Here is a 25,085-nt window from a genome sequence, read left to right on the forward strand (position 1 = left end):
GAACCCGTTTTTGTTCTGCTTTGATAGGTTACAGAGCTACTGCAAAAGCAACTTGGCAACGGACCAGGTGTGATTGACAGTGAAAAGGTACAGCCAGGAGGGGCAGCATAGGACTGTGTCTGCTCTTTGTTATCCTCCAACAAAATTCACTTTAAAAATTAGACAGACAGACAGACAGACAGACAGACAGACAGAGGTAGGGTCTCATGTAACAAACGCTTGCTGTCCTGGAACCCATCATGTAGACCAGGCCTTGAATTCACAAAGATCCGCCTGTATCTACCCCCTGAAAGCTGGGGTTAAAAGCGTGCACCACCATACCTGCGTGGCTAAACTGGTTGCGAGCCTAACCTCAACGGCTGAGCCATCTCACTAGCCTTAAATTTCTTTTCCTTAAACACATTTTCGAAGCTACATAACTTACAACAGTTTTTCGTTATAAGTGTTTTTTACCCGGAACGTCCAATTATCACACGTATGCAGGAGGGGCTTCTGCCTTTTACTTCTTTCCTTAGTAAAAAGGCAACTTTAACGAATCCTGGTGTGATTTCGGGGTCCGTGGTTCTCCTCTCCCCTCCTCCAGGTACCTTAAGGAGGTTATTTTTCTTTTTACAGAAACAACTCCCTTTCTTTTCTGGGAGAGGGGCGGGGTGGGAGTGGCGCAAGGAAAATTACTAGCGTCCCTCGGGACAACCTTAGGCACACCTGGGTCTAACCTTCAGCAAAGGTGCAGGAATGCAGCACCTGGCCCCGCCCAACAGCAACGCGCTCGCCCAATGAGGCCCACGTGCCCGCGTTCAAACTGCGCGGGCTGCGGAGCGCTGTCCCGCCTCTTCCCAGCTCACCCTAGGCTTCACCGGGGAGAGTCCTCAAAGTTCCTGCTGAGGGGCAGGGGCAGGGGCAGGCGGAGGTCCCTCCTACGCAGGGAGGGTAGTGGAAAGCCAGCCTAGCAGACACTGCCCGGGGGCTACAGCCTGCACCAAGTGTTGCAAGTTCTTGCAGCCAGCGTGCAGCAGATCAATGAAAGCAAGGACCTCACCCCCAGGGTCGGTGACTGGGAGGAGTGAGTAGGGGGTCGCTGGGCTGGACAGGAAGTCGGGGGCAACCCTTCTGGGCAGCCTGTATGCGGGATTAACTCGACTCACCGCAGCCCCTTAAGAGCTTAAAACTCAAGACCCAGGTGAGAGAGTCTAATCCCCGGGGAGGCAGAAAGCAGCCCCACCTCTCTTAAAGGTGATCATTTGTTCTGGACGGTTCTGACTCACCACTTAGGGATTCCCGATGCAGCCTTAATGCAGATAAGCGTCCCCACCCCCAGTGAGCTACAAAAACATTGGAGGGAGTCCGGAGTCTGTGGGAAATGAAAAATGCCCGGGTAAAAAGTGCTCGTGATCGACAGAGTCAACACGCATCTGTTGAGACAGACCTGGCAGCGTAACCCTGCGGCAACCTAGTGAGGTAATGTGTTACCTACTGTGGATGGGGGGAAAAGGCCGAGATCAAACCGAAATGTGCTGGAGGCGGGGCAACAAAGCGGGCATTCAAACGCTTGCCTTCCGGTTCCAACTAGTGCCCCATCTAGTCCACCACAGAGGACACGCGGGTGCAGAGGGGACCTATGAATCCAAGTGGCCCCCAGAGAAACAGATCCCCAAACTACGCAGACCCAGACCGCCACTCCAGGCTCCAAGGAAGGCACTGAATTGTTCAGATAGGTTCACAAATCCACAAATCCCCAAGTGCTGCTTAAGAAAGAACCCGAGAGCTGTGACAATGGAGATAGCTAAAAGACAGTCACCCAGAGCTCCCGTGGCTGGAGCGATGTGCTTCTGAGATGTAACCACATTCAGCTTAATCCAGTTCTTCCACGCTTATGGAAATGATAGAGAAGGAATGGGGCGTGGCTTAAAAACTACACCGAGGCATCCTGGTTCCTAAGGAAACATCATCGGTGGCTTTTGTTTTGTTTTAAATTAAATGTTTTTCGATTAAAATACCTGCCCACTGAGTCCCGCTTAGGCACTAGACACTCACAAAATGATTTACGTAGTCATCTTTCCAACCGCCCTTACAGTTTTTTTTTTTTTTTTATATCCACATGCCAAGATTACCCATGTCCAAAGCTGCACAACTGGCTAGACCTTCTGACTCTGAAAATAGAGCCCTTTGTGTCTATTGCCTGGACAGGCAGGCCATCAAGCGTGCCCTGAAAGAGTAGACAGGAAAACGAGCCTCGAGTCTGTTGGCTCGATTCCAGTGCCTGTCAAAATTAAACAACCAGAGTAAGTATCACTCTGCCCTACCGAGGAATGTTGCAACCCATTTTTCCCATGCTGGGGAAGATGCCTGGTCAGCAGTCCTCTAGTCAGTATAAGCGTCCCTGCCCCCAACGCTCAATCTTAGTTGTAGTTGCTTTTTATAAAGCCAGTTGCTTGATTTTCGACTTGACTACCTCTTATACCCCCTACACATACTAGTGCTTTTATAACAACTTCATTCAGAAGAGCCCCAAACTGGAAATGTTTTCAATGTCCACCAACTGCAGAATGGAAAAACAGACTGAGATATATCTAGGCAACAGATTAGGATGTGACAATAAAGAGGCAAGCTTTTGACACCCAAGGGCACAGTGAATTCTCAAATGCATTGTGCTAACTGGAGGCGAGGAAGTAGCCTGTGTATATTCAATTCCCGGTACGATCACCAGAAACCAGTTTGAGGGGAGTGAGATGATGATTATGGTGATGATTACACACATGTACACAGCTCTCGGACACCTATCAAGCTTAAGATGGGTGGACTGGCTGGGCACAGTGACATAGCCATGTCACCCCAGCCACTCAGGAGAATGGAGAGAGGGGATTTCTTCTTCTTTTCTCGGTTGTTTTGTGTCTCTGACAGCGTCTCACTGTGCAGCTCTGGCTATCCTGAAACTCACTATGTAGACTAGGCTGGCTTCAAACTCCCAGAGATCTGCCTGCCTCTGCCTCCTGAGTGCTGAGAATAAACGGCTGCACCACTATACCCGGACAGAAGGATTTCTTGGTAGCAAGAGCTTATGGCCAAACTAATTTTATAGCAAGACTCTAGATCTTTAAAAACAAAACAATTTGTGTCAGAGACAGGAGGATACCTTCTAGTTCTGGCCAGCCTGGCCTATATAAGGACTGCTAGGACAGCCAGAGCTGCATAGCAAGACCCTCTCTCAGAAAACAAAGAGAAAAGTCAAAAATTCAAAATGTGCTCATGTGTAATCTTAGCAGAACAGTCAGGAGTTCAAGGTCATCCTTGACCACAAAGTGAGTTCAAGACCAGTCTGGTCTACATGAAACTGTGTCTCAAAAGAATAAATTGAAATGAATACAGAGATGAGTTTGTCCTGACTTACGCCATATCTTAATAAAGTTGCTTTAAAGGAAAGATTCCCTTGGGAAGCAAGGAACACACAGTGTGTCAGGGACACAGTTCTTACCGGGGGTAGGCAAGCTCTCGAGTCATTACAGAGGCTTCTCCTATCTCTAGGAAATGAAGGTTTGCCAAGGGGCCAGCCTTTGAGGAACCCAGGAGCCATCCCCTCTGAGCAGGAGCAGCTGAGCAGGGCTCAGAGTGGCCCATCCATTGTGTTAGGAGAAAGTCTTCTGTCTTTGAGAAACACTTTCCTCAAGCAAGCTGCACATTTATTCACATCTAGAGCTTGTTTCTGTCCAGCGTTCATGTGGAAAGTCTGACAGACCAAGAAGCGAAAACCAGGGGACAAAAGAGTGAACTTTGGGGTTTAGAGTCTCCCACCCGAGATAGGTGGCCACAGACCCTGCACCTTCTCCCTTAACCTCGTTAGGAAGAAGAGTGTTTGCAAAGGCCCATCAGGATGCTTCATGCTCCCGTGGCGTAATATGCCCATCCCAACTCTCCCCTCCTGTCCACTTAGGGTCCTGGGTCCCTCTGGATCCATCTGTGTCCCAGTCCCATAAAGCAACCCACCCGTTTGTCCCAGAGGTGGCAAGGACCTGCTTTAGAGTGTTCTAATATTGGTTAATATTCGGAGTAGCTCATCAGGGGACCTTAGAAGTGTCCACAACAAGGTCACAATCCACCAGTGTGTAGAAGCCAGGGTGGCCGTGGCTAAAATGTTGTGATGTGGAACTCAGCCTTTTTGGTGTGGCAGCTTAGTAAATGACACGTTGGGCTTCTGTAAACCCGTGACACTGCCTCATTGGACAGGCAGCCAAAGACTAGAACATTCAGGATAAATTATCAATATACTGCAGTCTGTCCCAAACATGCGGACATGCATGCAAAGCTATTTTTATTTCCGTTTTGCTAAGATTACTAATTGGAGTCGTTGACATCAAAGTGATTTGCCTAAAAATCATGTTTAAACGCTGAGAAAATTACGTTGAACACATTGCTTGATAATGTGCCAACATTTAAAAGCCATTCATAAATTTCTACCCTTTTCATGTCTTACATAATGTGAGTCCCTCACCAGAAGTAAAAATTCCTTCTGCATTTCTAGCCACGAGCACAGGGATTTCCGGGTTGAAGTGGCCACAGGCAGCTGCTGCCTCTAACAAGCCAGGGGCACCTGATTGGTACCAGTTTCCAGGAGGTACCAACCTTCTTGAAGATCACTGGACACGTGGCTGAGGTCCGACAAACAGAATCAAAATCTGTTATGCCCAAGACGTAGTGCGGTCAAGCATTCCAGCTGCCAGAGAGAGGATTGTGTGCACACGGATGCAGACGTCAGCTGACAAACTGCTTCACTTGGCTGCCAGCTCCTGGCCCAACTCTGACACAAGGAAGCCCACTGAGACCCTGCACGTCCTCACCTCAGGACCGTTCTAGAATGTGGTCACCAATGTACAAGAATAACCCTTTAAAAAAAAGTAGTGACTTTTGGAGTGCTCAGTTTGTGAACTTTTGGATGAAATCGTCCTTCAGCCCGAGGGAGGAATGATTAACATGGGTGTTATGAACGACTCGTTGGCCAGGTTACTGTATAGGGTCACAGGGTATGCTTTGGGGTTTGGCATTTGTTCTGGTCAAATACTTTTTTCTTAATTAAAAAAGAATATATGGTGTGTGGCTTAAAAATAGAGAAGTTAAGCGATTATTTATTTTTATTTATTTATTTATTTATTTATTTATTTATTTATTTATTTATTTATTTAGCTACACTGGAATTTAATCTGGAACCCTATACGTGTCTGGGCCTCTGAGCTATACTGTCCCTCAAAATACAAATTTAAGCTACTTTAGTCTTCAATTATTAGTTTTTAAAAAGTTTAAGAAATTAGAGAATTGCTCCAGTAAAAGAAAGAAATACTTAGGACTAAGGAAGTTACTCAGCTTTCCCAGAATACATCGGGTCCCATCCAGCACTGCCATCAAAAGTGGACTTAGTGGTACAGGCCTGTTAGCCCAGCTCCAGTAGAGGTAGAATGTTCAGGGGTTCTAGGCCATCCTTGATTACACACAGAGTTCGAGGTCAGCTCTGGGTTAATGAGGCCCTGTCAATTATTTGACTAAAGAACAGAGATGGGTAGCAGGGGATGAAGAAAGAGAAGAAAATAGCTTATAATCGGAGAGAAAAATCTCAGAGTGCTTTGTAGTGGGAAAGAAATACCCAAAAACCAAGAAAGAGTTTTTCATTCTTTTGGTCGCTGTTTGGTTTCAACAGAGGATATCGTTATATAGCCCTGGCTGGCCCAGTACTTGATATGTAGCTCAGCACAATTTCAATTAAAATTAAAGTCACGGAGTGTACAGCTGCACCTCGTCTCAGTGTAGCTTCAGAGGCAGAGGAAGTTACATTCAAGGTGGGGTCCAGACATGGCTCTCACAGACCTCGGACAGGTCTGGCTCCGGATTAGACATAAACTACCACTCACGTATCACCCATTTTCCTTTTGACGTTCATGCCAATGAGGGTGCTCTGGTGATGCAAAGAAAGAAAATGTTCACCACCTAAGTGGACCTATCAAGTACCGATCTTTTTCTTTCTTTTTTTTTTTTTTTTCCGGAGCTGGGGACCGAACCCAGGGCCTTGTGCTTGCTAGGCAAGCGCTCTACCACTGAGCTAAATCCCCAACCCCATGATCTTTTTCATTTTAAATTTCATGCATTCATTTCTATTTTATGTAATCCACTTTCTGTCCTCAAAATATATCCTTAATAGTTTAGCCATTTCTAGGAAGAGGGTAATTGCTTGTTTGTTTTAATGGGTTTTTGTTTGTTTGAATTGGTTGGATTTTGTTGGGGTTTTTTTTTTTGTTTTTTGTTTTTGTTTGTTTTTTGCTTTTCATTTTTCTTTTTTATTTGTTTTGTTTTTTGTTTGTTTTTTTGCTTTTCATTTTTCTTTTCTTTTTTTGTTTGTTTTTTGCTTTTCATTTTTCTTTTCTTTTTTTGTTTTGTTTTTGTTTGTTTTTTGCTTTTCATTTTTCTTTTTTATTTGTTTTGTTTTTTGTTTGTTTTTTTGCTTTTCATTTTTCTTTTCTTTTTTTGTTTTGTTTTTGTTTGTTTTTTGCTTTTCATTTTTCTTTTCTTTTTTTGTTTTGTTTTTGTTTGTTTTTTGCTTTTCATTTTTCTTTTTTTTGTTTTGTTTTTTTCTTTTCTTTTTTCTTTTCTTTTTTGTTTTGTTTTTGTTTGTTTTTTGCTTTTCATTTTTCTTTTTTTTGTTTTGTTTTTGTTTTTTGCTTTTCATTTTTCTTTTTTTGTTTTGTTTTTGTTTGTTTTTTGCTTTTCATTTTTCTTTTTTTTGTTTTGTTTTTGTTTGTTTTTTGCTTTTCATTTTTCTTTTTTTGTTTTGTTTTTTGTTTGTTTTTTGCTTTTCATTTTTCTTTTTTTTGTTTTGTTTTTTGCTTTTCTTTTTTCTTTTCTTTTTTTTGTTTTATTTTTTGTTTGTTTTTTGCTTTTCATTTTTCTTTTCTTTTTTTGTTTTGTTTTTGTTTGTTTTTTGTTTTTCATTTTTATTTCTTTTTTTTTAATTTGTTTTGTTTTGTTTCCTTTGGAGGTGAAGTTTCACTGCATTGCTAAGGTTGGCCTCAGGCTCAAGGGCTCCTTCTGCCTTAGCCTCTGCAGTACCTGGAACTACAGTTAGTGATTTTTTAGTGGTTCAGAGATGGAACAGAGATACTCTGTCACTACATCTGAGCCAGGACAGCAGTTTCTCCCAAGGCTGTTAGAGACAGACACAGCTCAGTGGGAGGCAGCCCTCCAGCAGAGAAGCGTATGGGACTGTCCCACAGGACTGCTTTTGATCTGAGGTCCAGTTCAAATGGTGCAACAAGTGACACCATGCGGCCTCTAGGCCTTCCCTCTGTCATCTCTCCACCCAGGCTCCCTGGGTGTAGCATTTGCTCAGCCCTCTCTAACATCTGCCATGGCTTCTCTTATCCGAAGATTCTTCCCCTTGTGCTTTCTACCCTGCCACTGTCACACTGTCACAGGACATGAGCTTCTTCACCTCCTCCTCCATGTTTTTCCTAATTGTGTCACGAGAGCAAAATGGCACCGTATCCCACAGTGTAAAATCGGTTGTGCTATTCTGTAAAAAAAAAAAAAAAAAGAGTGACAGGGCCTTCAGGTCATATCTCTATAATTTCCACACTTAGTGATGTCCAAAAGAGAGGTACTGCTCAGAATAAAAAGCTTCCATTTAGAAAGAGTTCCTTTTAAAAGGCCAACAGGGGTGCAACTCAACGCCAAGCACTTGTCTGGCATGCTAGTGCCCTGGGTTCCGTGTCAGCACTTCTCCCCAAGGGCATCGCAGGGTAGCTGGAAAAAGAGCTGCCGTGGAGGGCTACAATCATAATACACCACCCCTGGGCTTGTCCGTACACACCCGAAGGTATCGCACACCTCACGGACGCTCAGTGAACAATGGCGTTTCATTCCATAGTGAAGAAGAGGCAACTCATGTCACTTGCAAGGGAACACATGGGACAGGAAAACCACATTAGGTGAAGAAAGCCAGGCACAGATGAATATTTATAGGTCTCCTCTCCAATGTGGGATCCAGATTCGATGACAATGAAAGTCACGGGGTACAGGTGAGGGCAATGGAGATTACGAGCCGTATGATGTTAAACCCATCATATCTTTTTTTTTTTTATTTTTTTATTTTTCCGGAGCTGGGGACCGAACCCAGGGCCTTGCACTTCCTAGGTAAGCGCTCTACCACTGAGCTAAATCCCCAGCAAACCCATCATATCTTAAAATGTTGAGATGAAGCCCGTTGTTTTAAACACTGACTAAAAACTTAATAATGGCAAATAAAAAACAGGTTTCCGGTTTCAGGAAGGAATTTTTTTTTTCCCAGCTCATTTGTTTACTTGGTTGTTTGGCCTTCATTTTTTTTTTTTTTGATACGGAGCCCAGGCTAGCCCTATACTTCTGGTCCTTCTGTCTTCATATCCCAAGTGTTGGAATTAAAGGTGTTTGTTATCTCACACGACTTAGAGCCTTACATTTTTTACAGAGCCAGAGTGAAATCTCATTACTTAAACCATTAACACTTTTGTTCCTGGGACAGAGTCTCACCCTAGCTTAGCTGGCTTGGAACTCACTAAATAGTCCAGGCTGGCCTCAAAATCTTTGACAATCCTCCTACCCCAGCGTCGGAAGTGCTGGGATTACAGGCATGGGCAACCGCACCTGGCTAAGCCACTGACGCTTGGTCCGTCGAAAGAAGAAGTTTTGAACTATAAAATATTTTTTCTCATTAATTTCACAAATAATGACTGATCGTGCACTTTATGCCATAAAGCTTCTCTTTGCCTTAAAAAAGGTGAACCATGGTCCAAAGAGACTACTTTTCCTAAACACACTCAGCTTTTCTGAGCGTTGACTCCATGCTCTCTCCCAGGTAGGATTGCAGTCCTTCCTTAGAGATGATGTAAGGCCGCTAAACCCCTGGGCTGGCTGCACACCATGCGTCCCACCTGTGTGCCTTGCTTGTCCCTAGTGTGTGCAGCACTGGCTCGGATGGAGTAGCTAGCAGGCCAGCCCACTGTGGGGGTGGAGCTCCTCTTCAACTGTCAGCAGTGTGAAGTGTGTTCTGGGTATGTCGGCTGGTTCACCCCACTCTGCCCTTGTGTGTGTGTGTCTCACCCCAACCCTAATGGAATACAGACACTGAACCCCTACGCCTTTAATTTTAATTAGGTTCAACCACTGGGAGGCACTGACAGGGAAGCAATGGGAGGGGCTGGAACGGGGTACCAGATTCTCCTCCTCTCTCCTAGTTAGGCCTCAGTTGAGTATCTGTCCTCGACCATGTCTTCTTCCCCTTCTTGCCCTTTCAGACCCACACGGGAAAGGGTCCGGTTAGTGGCAGCCGAACCCTCACTAGTCCTGGCTAGAGGTTCAATGAGTGTTCATGGAGCTGAAGTAGGTATAACTCTGAGAACTTCCTTTAAGGAAAAATGCAGTGGGTGTGGTGGTATAGTATAGAATGCCCTCCAGGCTGAGACAGGGGAATTGTGAGTTCTGGGCAGTCTCAAAATATCAATACAAACACAAAAGAGACAGGACAAAGGAATTGAAGGTGAGAAGGAAGGAGGGGGTAAGGAGGGAGAAAGAAGAAAAGGAAAAGAGATGCTAAATAGTGCATTGCAGACTTAGACACACACACACACACACACACACACACACACACACACACACACACACACCGGAAGAGGTTGTGCAGGTAAAGAACATCTTCAAGAGCCCCTGGTTCCCAACCTCACCCACACTTTGTAATTAATGACCTTTCACGGCTTTCCTCAGTTACACAAGTCAGCATGCTCCCTGGGCTGGGACCTCAATTCTCCGTAGCTAATTAGAAGCAGCAGATAACCGAAAACATCTCCTTTAAACTAAGCAGTTCCCCAGTCTTTTCTTTTTCTCACAAAGATAACTGTCAGGCTGAATAAATCTGTTTTGCAGTTGAGATACGCAACCCTAATTGGGCCATTTTCCTCCCTTGTGCGCAATGTGTGACTAAAGGAGACAGGGATTTGACATTTATTGCGGAAGTATTGCTTACCCCGTGCGTGTCCTGACTACATAACTAAACGACTACCCAGTGAGGTTCTAAAAAAGTTTTGCCAGACTGGGAAACAGAACTGTGCTCATACAAAGTAGTGATGGGCTTAGTCCTTTTTATAGTGGCTCAGAAGTAAAAGGTGTGTGCATAGTGTGTGTGTGTGTGTGTGTGTGTGTGTGTGTGTGTGTGTGAGTGTGTGAGTGAGTGTATGTGTGTGTGTATGCATGCATGATGCGTGGTATGTGCATGCATGGTATATGCATGTGGTATGTGTGTGTGTCTGTGAGTGCATGAGTGAGTGCATATGTGTGTGTATGCATGCGTGATGCGTGGTATGTGCATGCATGGTATATGCATGTGGTGTGTGTGTGTATGTGTGTGTGAGTGACTATGTGTATGTGTGTGAGAGTGTGTGTGTATGTGTGTATGTGTGTGTGAGAGTGTGTGTGTGTATGTGTGTATGTGTGTGTGAGAGTATGTGTGTGTATGTGTGTGTGGTGACTGTGTGTCTGTGTGTGTGAGTGTATGTGTGTGTATGTGTGTGTGTGTGAGTGAGTGAGTGTGTGTGCATGCGTGGTATGTGGATACATGGTGTATGCATGTGGTGTATGTGTATGTGTGTGTGTATGTGTGTGTGAGTGAGTGTATGTGTGTGTATGTGTGTGCATGCGTGGTATGTGCATGTATGGTATATGCATGTGGTGTGTGTGTGTGTGTGAGTGTATGAGTGGGTGTGTGTATGTATGTGTATATGAGTGAATGTGTCAGTGTATGTGTGTGTGCACATGTGTGATGCATGGTATGTGCATGCATGGTATATGTGTGTGGTGTGTGTGAGTGTGTGTGTGTGTGTGTGTGTGTGTGTGTGTTAGGTGGCAGCCACACAGAGAAATGGACAAGCTATTTAGACCACAGCACTGTGGCTTCAGGCTGCTTTTGAAATACCTAGGGAATCTTGAAACCTCTTAACTTAAATGTGCCAATTCAAACACAGAAAATAGTGAAATTTATTCCTAGATTTATTCCTAGAAAATGGAAAAAATGTTTACTTTTCCAATTAATAGATACGAGAACATGTGCTCAGTGATGTGTTAGCATAACTGAGAAATTCCCAAGTTTCCGGTGATTTCTAATGAGAATTAATGACTTTTTAGCAACTTTTTTCCTATTCTCTTCTGTTCTGTTCTGCCCTGTTCTAACTGACAGGAACTTAACTATGTAGCCCAGGGCGGCTCAAAACTCACACCCCTCCTGCCTCAGACTCCTGGGTAGTGAGATTACAAGTGTGTGCCATCACACTCAGGTAATGAAGCAGAAAGACGCTGACTGGGTATCCTGCACGACCTGCATCCCGACTCTTGGGAGGTAGAGGTATGAAGACCTCAAGTGCCCGTCTGCCCCAATCACACAGCAAGACCCAGGGTCAGAAACAGAAAAAAGAGAAGAGAAGTGAAGAGGGGAGGAGAGGAGGGGAAGGAGAAGGGGGAGGGGAGGAGAAGGGAGAGGAGAGAAGAAAAGCAAGTGTGTGCTTTCATGAAGAGAACTTGGGAATACTACTAGGACATTGCTTATTCTCCCAACAATTCCGCATCTGAGGGGTGAGGGGTGGCTCAGTAGGTAAGAATGCTTGCACAGGAACTAAGCTTGGATCCCAGCTCCCACATAAAAGGCTGGGTGTGTCTGAAGAATGTGACCTATAGCCCTGGCAGAACACTTAAATGTGCTATGGCTAGAACAGGAAAAACACACACACACACACACACACACACACACACACACACACACAAAACCCAAATCCACAAGCTTACTCCTAGATTAATCTCTGTGTGTGCAAATTATGTAAATTCACAAACAGTGTAAATGGCAGTTTTAGAAGACAAGAAGCCCAGAGCGACTGCCAACATCTCACCTCTGGGGAACAGAACCCCACTTTCATGGCTCTAACCTCCTCTATTTTTTTTCCTCAGCGCTCATCTCTATGCAAGGGTATGGCTTTATTTGTAAGCAGGACTCCTTGCTGTTTGTCTGCCTTTCCTTACAGAATGTGAGCCCTATGAGGATAGGAACACAGTCTTGTTTAGCCTTGAGGTCTCCGGTCTGTCATCTGCATGGAGCCAATAAACACCCAGTACGTATTAACGAGTTAGATGAACACAGTATCATCTATGTTTTCTAGAAATCTCTTACTCTGAAACCTAGCAAGGAGCAGACAGCACTGTATAATGGAGCCCGCCTGGGAGGAACTAACTCTGGTGTCCCCTTCCCTCATGATTTCCCCGAAATCCTGGTCCTGAAACACTTGTCCTCTGGGTTGTTTGAAGAACCAAGTGAAGTACTTGTAAAACGCCTAACACTGTTTCTGAGGAAGAAAGAGGAGAGAGGAAAAGGGAAAGACCATGGCTCCAGTTTGGACCTGGAGTACCTAGAAGGCTTAGTCCCCAGCCTGGTGCCATTGGGAGGTCATGGAGGGTTAAAGGTTGGATCTAGGGAAAGGTCTCCAGGTTACTGGGTGCATATCAGTAAAAGGTGTTTCTCTCTCCCACCCAGCCATGAGGCGACTGGTTTTACTTTCCATGTATTCCCTGACACAGTGCCTTGTCACATGGATAAAAGTGACAGCTAATCAACAGACTGGGAACTTTCAAAACTGGGAACTAACTAAATAAATCTCTACTCTTTATGAGTCAATTATCTCAGGCGTAATAAAAGCTGTTGCACTGGCACGGCAGCACATGGGCAGCCTGGGGCACATGGCAAGTTCCAAACCGGCCTGGGTTGCAGAGCAATGCCGTTCAAACAGGCGAGCAAGGAGGGAAAGACACAACTGTGGAAGAAATACACACTAACATTTGCAAGTCAGCACCACTAATAAGGTAAAAAGAGAAGGGTTCTAAAACCCCCACTACTGCTACTTTACCCCTCTCATCTTCAGCAAATTATCTAAGACCATTTCATATGCACCTGTTACACTTGTACGTCGCTGGGCTCGTGTTATTAAATACATTTCTGTATGAATATTAATCAATGTACCAAGTTCCGTTGTTTCCACCGTGCCTGTCTGCCATGGCCACTGTGCCCACCATGTCCATCACACCTGTCGTACCCAGCATGCCTTGCATGCCTGCCATGCCCACTGTGCCCCTTGATGGTGTTTCATTTACTCCCAATGGGTTGCAGGATGCAGAAAGGTCTGAAGCTTATCTGTATACAGATCTTGAGTTATTTTCAGGGGAAACATTTCTAATTAGTGACGGGGGAGGGGATGAAGAGGCAAAACACAAGATATAAAAATCAAACAGCACAATCCTCAATCCTGGAGAGCAGTAAAGACAGAACCCCCACACACTGCTGGCCGCAGTGAAAACTGCTGTCCCTACCTGAGAAACGCTCCCTTGTTTCTCCTGATGGAACAATTCTGCTCTCTAGGACAGAAGTCCTCAAACTTTTAATTTTAGAATTCCTTGACATTCTTAGATGTTCAGGACCATGAGAACCCTGTTTATGTGGGTTATACCTACCAGTGGTTAGGTCAGAAGTTAAGACTTAAAGCCAGGTGTAGTGGAGTATGACCCAGCACTAAGGAGGCACAGGCAAGTTCAAGACAAACTTGGTCTACATGGTGAGTTCACAGCAAGAGGAGGAAGAGGATGGGAGGAGGAGGAGGAGGAGGAGGAAGGGGAAGAGGAGGAAGAAGGGGAGGAAGAGGGGAAGAGGAGGAGGAGAAAGAGGGGGAGGAGGAAGAGGAAGAGGAGAAGAGGAGGAGGAGAAAGAGGGGGAGGAGGAAGAGGAAGAGGAAGAGGAAGAGGAGGAGGAGGAAGAAGGAGAAGGAGAAGGAGAAGGAGAAGGAGAAGGAGAAGGAGAAGAAGAAGAAGAAGAAGAAGAAGAAGAAGAAGAAGAAGAAGAAGAAGAAGAAGAAGAAGAAGAAGAAGAAGAAGAAGAAGAAGTCATTGTTCAACAATATACAATATACAAGGCACACCTTTGGCCATCAGAACAAGACACCATTAATATTACGCTGCCTCTGGTTGGATCCCCACTCTACACTCGGAAGGGCAGAGGGGTGAAAGGGGCAAATACTATTTAGCATGATTACAAAAATATTTTGACATTGGCGAGGTTCCCAAATTACCTCAGGAAACCCCAGTGGCCTGGAGACCTTGCTAAGAGGACAGTCACCTTGAGAAGTCTGTGAATGCTGTTCCAGATCCAGGCACAAGAACGCTCACAGCACTAGCACTTCTCAAGATTCCTAAGTAAAACCAGGCCAGGGCCCCTTCCTAGCCAGATGAACAGTGAAGCCTTCATAAGATAGAGAACTCCATAGCAACAGAAGGAACACCTTCGCTGTCCACCAGCCTTGGATGGGCTTCATAAATACAGTGGTTTGGGCTTTGTTCCGTGTTTTTGTTGTTTTGTGGCAGGGGCTAACACTGTAGCCCAGGCTGGTTTGGAGCTCGCTCCCTATGTAACTCCTTTTATAGGCGAGACTCTGGTATATAATTCTATTTATATGGAATTCAGGAACACAAAAACTATTGTGCTGTCTTGGGCTATGCTTATAGGTAGATAATCATATGAAGAAGTAAAGAAATGACTGTCGTAACAGTTGGGATAATAGATGTTGGAGCTGACTGGCTGGTTCAGTAATTAGATCACCAGCTGCTCTTAGGGGACGCTGTGTGCATCAGGGCCCAGACAGACATGCCGGCAAAACCCTTACACACAAAACAATTTAAAATAAGTAAATACTTAAGAAGATATGGATCCTTGCCCTGATTTAAAACTTTGTTACATTATCATGCACATTTCTTCTCATTTTAAATTTCACAGTATGTAGTTTGTATCTTGATTACCGGGAGTTTGCTGTTGTCGGCTTTCTGGGTTTGTTTTCAATTGTTTGTCTGTGGTTTTCATTGTTCCTTGTCACCTGCCTTGCTCCCCTCACTCTGGTCCTGCCCTTGACGATGAAGGGGATGCTGGCCAGAAACCAGCAGGAACCCCGAGGAAGTGGCTGTCTCTAATTACACCCGAGCCCGCTTTATGATGACCCATTATACTCCGTATTTAAATTTTATACACTTTTCTGATGCAAGCTGTATTTCGCAATAACCAGGAACATTCTTGTCTTTGGTTTCAAAAGTCAATGAACTCGTGCCCCGTACTAATTGGCGTTTTAATTTTCCTCTTTTGTGATTTCAGAAACCCTGCTTAAGAACCGGCCGCGTGCCCGGGACTTCTTAATGGCCCTTTGAGGGGCACAGGCTCCATTCTCCTTTCACACCCGAGGGAACCTGCTCAAGCCGGCCTAGCCGGGCTCACAGGCTGTGAGTAGATCAATCAGCTTAGTATGTCTTAGGTGCTTATGATTATGCACTAATATGGCGGCTAACCAAAAGATCGAGAATTTCACTAAGTGCCAAACACTTTTAAAGGTCATAATCATGATGCCCCTGAACCTGCATGTCGGATATGTTTTGAAATTGGCAAGTCATTTCAAAAAGCCATTTGCCCAAGACCGCCGCCACAGGTGTGTTTAAAAAGATAGATGGCTCTGCTACTCTCCTCCCATCTCTTGTTCATCCTCTCTCTCTCTCTCTCTCTCTCTCTCTCTCTCTCTGTGTGTGTGTCTCTGTCTCTGTGTGTCTCTGTCTCTGTCTCTCTGTATCTGTGTCTTTCTCTGTCTCTGTGTGTGTCTGTCTGTCTCTGCTTCTCTCTGTGTGTCTGTCTGTCTCTCTCTGTCTGTCTCTCTCTGTCTCTCTCTCTGTCTCTGTCTCTCTCTCTTCCCTCTCTCTCTGTCTCTCTGTCTCTGTGTCTGTCTCTCTGTGTGTATCTGTCTGTCTATCTCTCTGTCTCTGTCTGTCTGTCTCTCATCTCTCTCTCCCTCATACACACACACACACACACACACACACACACACACACACTAACACACACACACACGTGCTAGCAGGGAAGGAGGAGGCAGAGGATGAAATTAGGCAGCTCAATGGAGGTCAGAGAGCCTCACAGGAACCACGAAGCTGGTTTGAACTCTTCAGATACAGCATTTAAATTGATCAGACGTAGTAAAGCTATCCTTGTAAGTATTTTCATACACCATGTATTATCTTTTTTGGGGTCCCTGGATCTGCTGACTCTCCCCTGACTTCCTTTCCTCTGGCAGGAAGATAGCTTTGCTTCCCCTCCTATAGAACACATAGGTGTTGTTGTTGTTATTATTATTATTGTTATTAATTTCCTCCATGAGGCCGCCTTGGCCTGGGTGGGATGAGGCAGGCAGCTGCAGGGGCTGCTCTGGGAGTGAGGAGACTGCTCCTTTGAGTTTGAGAGGAGGATGTTTCATCACCACATTTCTGGCAGGCAGCATGAGCTTAGATGCCTCCTCTCTGCCTCAGCTTGCGAGTCCGGATTGCCTGTTCTGCAAAGCCCGCTCCTGTACAGGCTTGAGGCAGACAAGCCTGGACGCCCAGGCTCCCCTGCACAGTGCCATTCCTTATTGTGCCTAGAGACATGGGCAGAAGGCTCTGCCCATTTCAACATCTCCGATGAAGATGCGAATGCCGTCCTCCCTAGCCATGTGCTCCTGGGACCTGTAGGGGGGGGTGCTAACACCGTGGATGTATCTTTAGTAGCACAGACCTTTGAGGCAGAAACAGCTTTAGGAATGCTCGGCCTGGCTGGTTTACCTCCCTAGTCCAGCCCAAGCTCACACTGAGCAGCGTTCACAGACCGAGCTGTGTGGCACAGCGTGACGTATTGGACACTAATAGATCGAGTGACCAAAACATCCGACACTTCAGTTACCAAACCTCAAACGCTTTCGGTGAATTGTGTCTGTGATGTTATTAGACTCACATCATGGTTGATTTGTTTTTTTGTTTTTATAATTAGCAAATCATTTTGAAAAGTGGGTTTATTTCTTTCCTTCTTTTTCTTTTTCTTTCTTTTTTTTTTTTTTTTTTTGGTGGGGGGGGAGTTCTGTTAAGATGTCTGAGAAAAGATAAAGAGGGCCGATGGGATGGCTCGGCTGGTACAAATGCTTGCTACCAAGCCTAACAACCTGAGTTCGATCCCCGACACCCACAGGGTAGAGAAGAAAACTGACTCCTGCAAATTACATGCTGACCTCACATGTGTGCATACACACACACACACACACACACACACACACACACACACACACACTATAAAAATGTTTTTAAAAAGGAAAGATTAAGAACTCAACCCTAAAGTCCAGCTGTCTGTTTTCTAAAATACCAAAGGACAGGCAAGTGTTAGGTGCTACAGTTCTAACAGAGAAAACAGAGGCGCTAAAAGCCCACCTCACCGTAAAGCCCACCAGGAACTTGGTTTTAATGTTTCTGCCTCGGTGACTGAACCCGTGGGTTTAACAGGTCTTATATAAGTCTCCCTTTTCTTAAACAGTTACCAGATTGCTCCTTTTTTCATCCAAACCCTTGGCTGTAAGAAGACAAGTTGTTCCCATAGCATTTCTGTGTCCCAATAAATCTCGTTTGGGGAAAGTATGTGCAATACATAATGACTCCTTCCTGGGCAGGCGGCGAGAGCAGCAGGCAGCCAACGCCCACCGGAGACACCTTTGAAAGACAGCCTACACCTGGGAGGAACGCAGAATACTGTTCTAACTTCTATCACCGAGAGGATGAAAATCAATCCTGGCCCTCAAACCATTTCTCCCCCACTAAAGCCACTCTCTCCCTCTCCCTGACCCCTGCCCCAAAGAGGCCATACCACTTTGTCTTTGAAATTTGAAAGAGGGGAGGGACAGAAGCCGGGGGAAAAGGTTTAACTAAGTCATTGCAGTACAAGCAAAGAGCAGGATTATAAATCAACACGAGAACGGCTGATGTAGGGAACCCAGATGTAATTAACCAGAGCAGCTGGTGATCCTGATTAGCTGCTGACATAAAAACGCCTGAGAACTAGCAGACAGTGCAGACCACATCTCAGAGGTTTCTTCCCCTCTTAGAGGCAAAGTCTCTGTGGTATGTGGTTCCCGCCGTCTTCCTTATATTCACAACTGCTTGAAATGTTTAAGAGCAAAGAACTTGCCAGATCTAGAAGATAAATACTTTGTGAAGTTAACCAATGCCTTTAGTGTTGCTCCTGTATCAGTTAGAAACAAGGTCTAAGGCAGTAGAGAGATAACAAGAACCATGGTCGTGTCTTACCATGCTGTAGCCTCTTCTCCACTTCCTATGGATACACCAAAAGACTAGGGGCAGCAGCATGCAGCTCGGCCTGCATTCCTTCTATCCGGCTTCTCACCACAGCCCAGCCTGTCCACTTTCCCGTCTGCCCTGTTCAACTCGGGCAGCTCACTCTCCACAGCCAGAGCTGAAACCCAGACACTGCAGGCTCGTCCGTGTGAAAAGCTCAGTTAATAAGGGTGTGTTTCACTCAAGAGTTGAAAGGGTTAAAGAGGTGCGCCCCGTTCTGGGGTGTGACTTTAAACCAAACTTGCTGAAAAGACAACAGAAGGAGCAGTAAGCAGGGAGTTTGGGGGGAAGTGTCCTGCATATATTAAACTCTATAAAAAATAAAAAAAAAACAACAAAAACTGTGGACGAATGAGAAATATCAGAGTTGAAGGCATAGCTTAGCTCTGGGGAGCTATCTTTGATGCTGGGTTTTTAATTTTATGTTGTTCTAACTCCAGTTTCATTTACTTGCGTTTTTGGTTTTCACTAAAGTATAAATTATATTCCATAAATCACATCTCATGTAATATTATTGAAAATGCATGAGGGGGTGTCATATCATCATAGAAAGGGTAAAAATTACACCTCTCTCATTAGGACTCAAGTCGCTGACACCTATAGTCAACAGTCAATCTAATCCAGTAATTATAAATCATGTTTTATAACTGCACCCACATGCAGGGTTGTTTGTTTTGGAGTCTAATGCGTGTAGGGCTCTCCCCCCCCCCCATTCGGTCTAAACACGTTTAGTATTTGGTGAAACTCTTTGGTTCCACTGCTTTAGCAAGCATGGTGGCTGGAGCAGCCCTCCTCATGCTTGTCCTTGTGGTGGGTGATACGGGTCAGGAAAAACAGCTGCCTTATTCCATCGAGAACCAAGGAACACCCGCCCGTTCAAGTAGGCGCCGTGCACACGCTGCTGATGGTGTGGGCGGGTAAGAAGGTACTCATTTTCCAAAGTTTTGCCTTCTTCCATAGTAAAAAGCACAAAACACACACTTTACCATCTAAGTGATTCTGAAGCACATGATTTTATATTAAAACTATAATTTTACTGTTGTTATACCTAGGTATGGCTTTGCAAAATACCTCTAGGTCATTTTCACCATTCAAAACTAAAAAACGATATCTGTACTAAACAACGAGTTCCCGCTCTCTGCCCTCCGGCCCTCAAAACCGCCATCCTACATTCTGGCTAAGTCTCACAGCTCTGGTTTTGCTTGCCTTTTTGTGGCTGACTTATTTGCCAGCACAATTACTTAGGACAAACTTGACACTGGGGTACATGGTTGTAATCCCCAGCATTTAGGAGGTAGAAACTAGACGATCAGGAATACGAGGCCAATCTCCTCGGCAGAGCAAGTAGGAGTCTAGCCTGGGCTATGAAAGATACTATCTCAAAACACAAAAAACCACCTACCAACCAAACAACCAAACAACGACAGCAACAGAACCACCCCAGGATTACTTAGTATAAACTCAAGGCTGACCCACGCTACAGTTTGCCATTCACTGAGTCAAAGGAGAGCGGCAGTCACTTATTGGCTGCCAGCCCTGTCAGTCACAGTTTGGGGTAAAAAACAAGGAACAAGTGGAGGCACATGGTGTGGAGAAAGACACGGATATGTGGGAAAACCGCAAGGAAACACTGCTGTTTAGAGGTATATATGACAGGAACGTAGCAATAGTTACCATTTAGGGACGGCCCATGTAGAGAATGTATGCTTTGTTAAGTGGATTTAAAGCTAATTTAAAAAACAAAAACAAACCTTCTCTTTCTCCCTTTATAAAGAACTATTATAGCTTTATGAGTCTCAACAAATCATTCTGTAACAATGTTAAATATGTATATATTACAGATATGTGTGTGTATGTGTGTGTGGTGTATGTGTATGTGTATATGTGTGTGTGGTGTATGTGTGTGTATGTGTGTGTATATGTGTGTGTGGTGTATGTGTGTGTATGTGTGTGTATATGTGTGTGTATGTGTGTGTATGTGTGAGTGTGTTGTGTATGTGTGTGTGTGGTGTATGTGTGTGTATGTGTGTGTATGTGTGAGTGTGTTGTGTATGTGTGTGTATGTGTGTGTGTGGTGTATGTGTGTGTGTGTGTGTGTGTGTGTGTGTGTGTGTGTGTGCGTGTGAAGGTCCCATAGAGGCAGCTCCAGTTACAAGTGGTTGTGAGCTGCCTGATGTGGGAGCTAGGAATAAAACTCAGATCCTCCGGGAAAGCATCTTAGCCACTGAGCTCTTTCTCCAGCCTGTACAACCACTTATGTTAAGAAGGTTTTAGAAACTATAAGAATATGTGACATCACACATGGGAATGTGACTTAGTTAACTAAGTGCTTGCCTAGCATGCATGAAATTCTGGGTTCTATCCCAGTTCTGCACACATAATCCCAGCATTTGGGAGGAAGAGGCAGGAGGATTGGATCAAGATCATCCTTGGCTACATAGCGAGTTTGAGGCAAGTCTGAGTGGACCACTAACGTCTGCATCCTGCTACCGTGGACTCACTCTGTGAGGGGTAGACTAGATAGCTTACTTTTGCTTCTAGAAGCATACCGATTTATCCATAAAACCAACCGCTGATGTGCAAGCGGGTGTGTAATTAAGTGCTCCAGTAGGTACAGAGACATTTGTGACGCTTGAGGAGTTCAAAGGGAAGGAGATCGGCAATGGGTGAGCCTTGAAGCATAGGTTTAACAAGACCTGGGTGGAGGGAAGGCACTCCTGGAGAGGGCAGGGCCTGAAGGAAGCTGGCCAAGGGAATGCAGGCACAATGGCCAAGCCAGAGTTACACAGCATGGCAAAGGCTGGCAGAGCGCACTGGCACGGTGAATAATGAACTGAGTCTTACTCGGAAAGAAGAGCCCTCAGAAGCAAGTGAAGAAATCAAGGTGTAGAGTCCTGTGAGGCAGGGCCCTCCACAGGTTTCTGAGCAGAAGTGGCAATGATACAAACAACTCAGGAAGAGGTTGAACATTGCAGCCTCTGCGGGCCCCACAGTTCAGATGTTTAATGGAGCCTGGAGTGACCAGCAGTTATGGGGGCAGAGGGAAGGGAAGGGTGTTCAGTGAGAAGGAAGATGTCGGAATGGAAAGATGAACCCAGGGGAACTCAAAGGAGAGGTACAAGACCTGGAGGGCATTGACAAGTTCTAGGAGTGGGTCAGGGGCAGCATGATTTATGTCAAACTTAGGGGACAGTTACTATCTCCAAGGGAAAGCATCCATAACCCACGGAAGTTTCCCTCTCAAGGCAATACATTTGCATTGACTCCAAACCCCAAATCAGTCACCATGATAACAATTTGGTAAGAAAGACGCAAGACTGTCTATAAATGGCACCTTTACGTGGTGTGCTAATTTTATGTCAACTTGGCCTAGGGTAGAGACATCTGAGAGGAGGGAGCCTCAGTTGAGAAAATGACTCTATACATCCAGCTGTAGGCAAAGTTGTAAGGTTTTCTTAATTAGACGTTAATGGGGGAGGGCCCAGCCCTGGGCAGGTGGTCTTGGGTTCTATCAGAAAGCAGGCTGGGCAAGCCATGGGGAGCAAGCCAGTAAGCAGCACCCCTCTGTGGCCTCTGCATCAGCTCCTGCCTTGACTTCCTTTGACGATGGGTGTACAGTGATACAGAAGTGTAAGCAAGATAAACCCTTTCCTCCCCAAGCTGCTTCTGGTATATCACAGCAGTGGAAAGCCTAATGTGGGATCTGTGGCTGGAACCCTGGTCTGCAACAAGCACTTTGATCCACTGAACCCTCTCCCCAGTCCTGCATCAAATAGGATTTTTTTAATTATAAGGATTGGCTCATGCATGCGAGTGACTTTAATCTACCAGGCTCATAATGCAGGCACCTAAGGAATGACAAGAAAATCCACTATGAAATTTGGGGAAATGAGGAAGAGAAGCTACCAGGGCAGGGGTTCAGGACTATGAAGGTACAAACTTACATGTGAACAGCTTAGTGACATACACACAGAGGGGTGATTGACCCTCCAAGTGAAAGCGTGCCCCACGTCTGTTCAGAGAGGCGCGCTCAGAGCATGTTGGTGGCTGTTTCACAAGGATCCCATGGGGCTGTCTGGAAGGTACACAATGATCAGTACACAGGCACTGACGGAAGAAAAGCACATTTGATTGTGAACGAGATGAAAAGTGTTTGGATCTCCATGCAGGTGGAAAGGTTGAATGTTTGCTTGTCTTAGGAGAGAGGGGTGTGTGTGTGTGTGTGTGTGTGTGTCCCAGGCCAGGACCAGCAAAATGACTAGCGGGTAAGGGCCTTGGTGCCAGTCTTGATGACCTGGGTGACATGGGTCCCTGGGAACTACATGGTAGAGGGGGAAAAAAAAATCTGATCCCACAAATTGTCCTCTGACCTCTACATTTGTCCTCTGACACATGAATGCATCATATACACACAAAGAGATATTAACATTTTTATTTAAATAAAAGTAACTTAAAAAAAAAAGAGTTTCTAGGGTGGAACGGTGCCTCAGTAGTGAGCATTACTGCCCCTCCACAGGATTCTATTCCCAGCAACCACGTGGCAGCTCACAATCCTCTGTGATTCTAGTGCTAGGGCATCCAACAGCCTCTTCTGGCCTCTCAGGTACCAGACACATACAGTACACAGGCACACGTGCAGGCCAAACAGCCATTCATATAAAAACAAATAAATAGATTTAAAAAAAAGTTTCCGGTCAGTCTTCAATCTGTATTACATAAAGAGACTTTCCTTGCATCCAATATAAAAAAAGGAAAGAAAGAAAGAAAAGAAGGAAGGAAGGGGAGAAGGAAGGAAGGAAGGAAGGAAGGAAAAAGGAAGAAAAAGAGGGAGCTGGACAGGTGGCTCAGAGGATAAGATACACATTACTCTTCAGAGGAGTAATGTTCCATTCCCAGCATGCACACGGAATGCCTCACAGCTGTCTGTAACTCCAGTTCCAAGGCTCTTGTGTGCACATGGTGCACATAAACTCAGGTAAACACACCGTGATAGCTGTTCTTGGTTGTCATCTTGAGCCTATCTGGAATAAACTAAAACCCCCAAACGGCTGGGTGTACCAGTGAGTGGTTTTTGCTTAACTTGAAATGGGAAGATCCACTCCTAATCTGGATCTTTGAGGTATACACATTTTTTTTTCTCTCCAAAACAGGGTTTCTCTGTGTAGCCCTGGTTGTCTTGGAACTCACTCTGTAGACCAAGCTGGCCTGAAACTCACGGACATTAAAGGTGTGCACCACCACAGCCTGGCTGAGACACACCTTCGATCTGGAGCTACTTTAGGACAAGAAGGTTCATCTTTAATCTGGGTCACACCTTCTTCTGGAAATCTATATAAGGACAGGGAAGGAGGAAGCTTCCCTCTTCGGCTCTGTCCTCTAGCTTCCTAGAGCTCTAGCTTGCTGGCAAGTCCATTCCTTCACTGGCATTGAGCCTACTTCTTCAGGATTCCAGTGTCTACTGAAGACCAGCTGAAGGACCCAGCCTTGTGGGCTAAACAATTACTGGATTCTTAGACCTTCTGTATATCATTAGATATTGTTGGATTAGCTGGACCACAGCCTGTGAGTCAATCTAATCCCCTTAATATGTATTAACGTTTGCTCTATTAGTTGTTATTCTAGAGAACCCTGGCGCTCTCTCTCTCTCTCTCTCTCTCTCTCTCTCTCTCTCTCACACACACACACACACACACACACACACACACAGAGTCATAAAATTTTTTTAAAAAAATACTCAGGCATGCTGACACAGTTATAATCCCAGCACTTGGGAAGTAGGGGCAAGAGGCCAAGAGTTCAAGGTCAGTCTGGGCTACAATCAGATATTGTCTCAAAGCAAACAGGCAAACAATAGAGAGGTAAGAAAGGTCCTTTTTGGCCTTATCTTTTCTATTTTTGTTGTTGCATTGTCTTTACGTTTTTATTACTTTATTTCACGTGTATTTTGTCTCTGTGCATCTTGTACATACCTGGTGCCCAAAGAGAGCAGAAGGGGAATGAGATACCCCTGAAATTGTAGTTACGGGTTGCTTCATACTATGTGGGTTCTGGGTCCTCTCAAGGGCAGCAAGTGCTGTTACCTGCTGACCTACCTCTCCAGCCCCTTATAGGATTTCATGTAGCCCAGGCTAGCTTCAAACTATGTAGTTGATCTCGTCCTTGAACTACTGACTCTCCTTCATCCTGTCCTCAGCGCAGGGGTTAGCAGCATGCATGACCACACCCAGCTTTCTCACTGTCTTTCCTGAAGTTGGCAGTTCTTTCTCCCAGCTTCTTGCTTTCTTGTTGACAATAAACACCCAGTCTTTCCCCACTCAGGAACACCCCAGGTGTTTTCTTTACTATCAAAAAGGAAATTCTTATGTAAAACAGCAGTAGTTTTCATCTTTATAGGAGTCTGGGCTGAGTATGGACTGGCACACTCAGAATCATTCATAAACCTTTCTCTTTCACTTGAAGGGCTCATACTTAGAATCTGACTATGCTACGAAGAAGAAAACAGCTTCAAATGTCAGGCACATTTTAGGAGCTAGATAACCAAGATGAGATGAAGAGATTTCTTAGGATATATATATATATATATATATATATATATATATATATATATATATATATATATATATATATATATAATCTTTTTTTCGGAGCTGGGGACCGAACCCAGGGCCTTGCGCTTCCTAGGCAAGCGCTCTACCACTGAGCTAAATCCCCAACCCCCAGGATATATTTTTAAATAGGTTTTGTCTGAATAAGAACTGGAGATCTTCAGGAAGGCAAAAGCATATAGATTTGGACATTGGAAAGCGGGCTTT

The 25,085-nt window shown here is 45.0% G+C and overlaps 1 protein-coding gene across 2 annotated transcripts in view; it reads right to left on the bottom strand.

Annotated features, from left to right (window-relative positions):
- The window catches only part of Crybg1 (crystallin beta-gamma domain containing 1), a 196,368-nt gene that overhangs the window by 53,516 nt on the left and 117,767 nt on the right, over positions 1-25,085 (bottom strand). Inside the window, exon 1 of one of the 2 annotated variants that reach the window (XM_039099292.2) lies at positions 18,226-18,456. The exons of the other annotated variant lie outside the window; for it this stretch is intronic. Within the exon in view, the coding sequence (XP_038955220.1) occupies positions 18,226-18,285 (60 nt within the window). The 5' untranslated portion in view covers positions 18,286-18,456. Of the gene's footprint in view, positions 1-18,225; positions 18,457-25,085 lie in introns of those variants that run through there. 2 annotated transcript variants of the gene reach the window in all.

This window comes from Rattus norvegicus, chromosome 20, assembly GCF_036323735.1.
Source record: "Rattus norvegicus strain BN/NHsdMcwi chromosome 20, GRCr8, whole genome shotgun sequence".
NCBI lineage: Eukaryota > Metazoa > Chordata > Mammalia > Rodentia > Muridae > Rattus > Rattus norvegicus.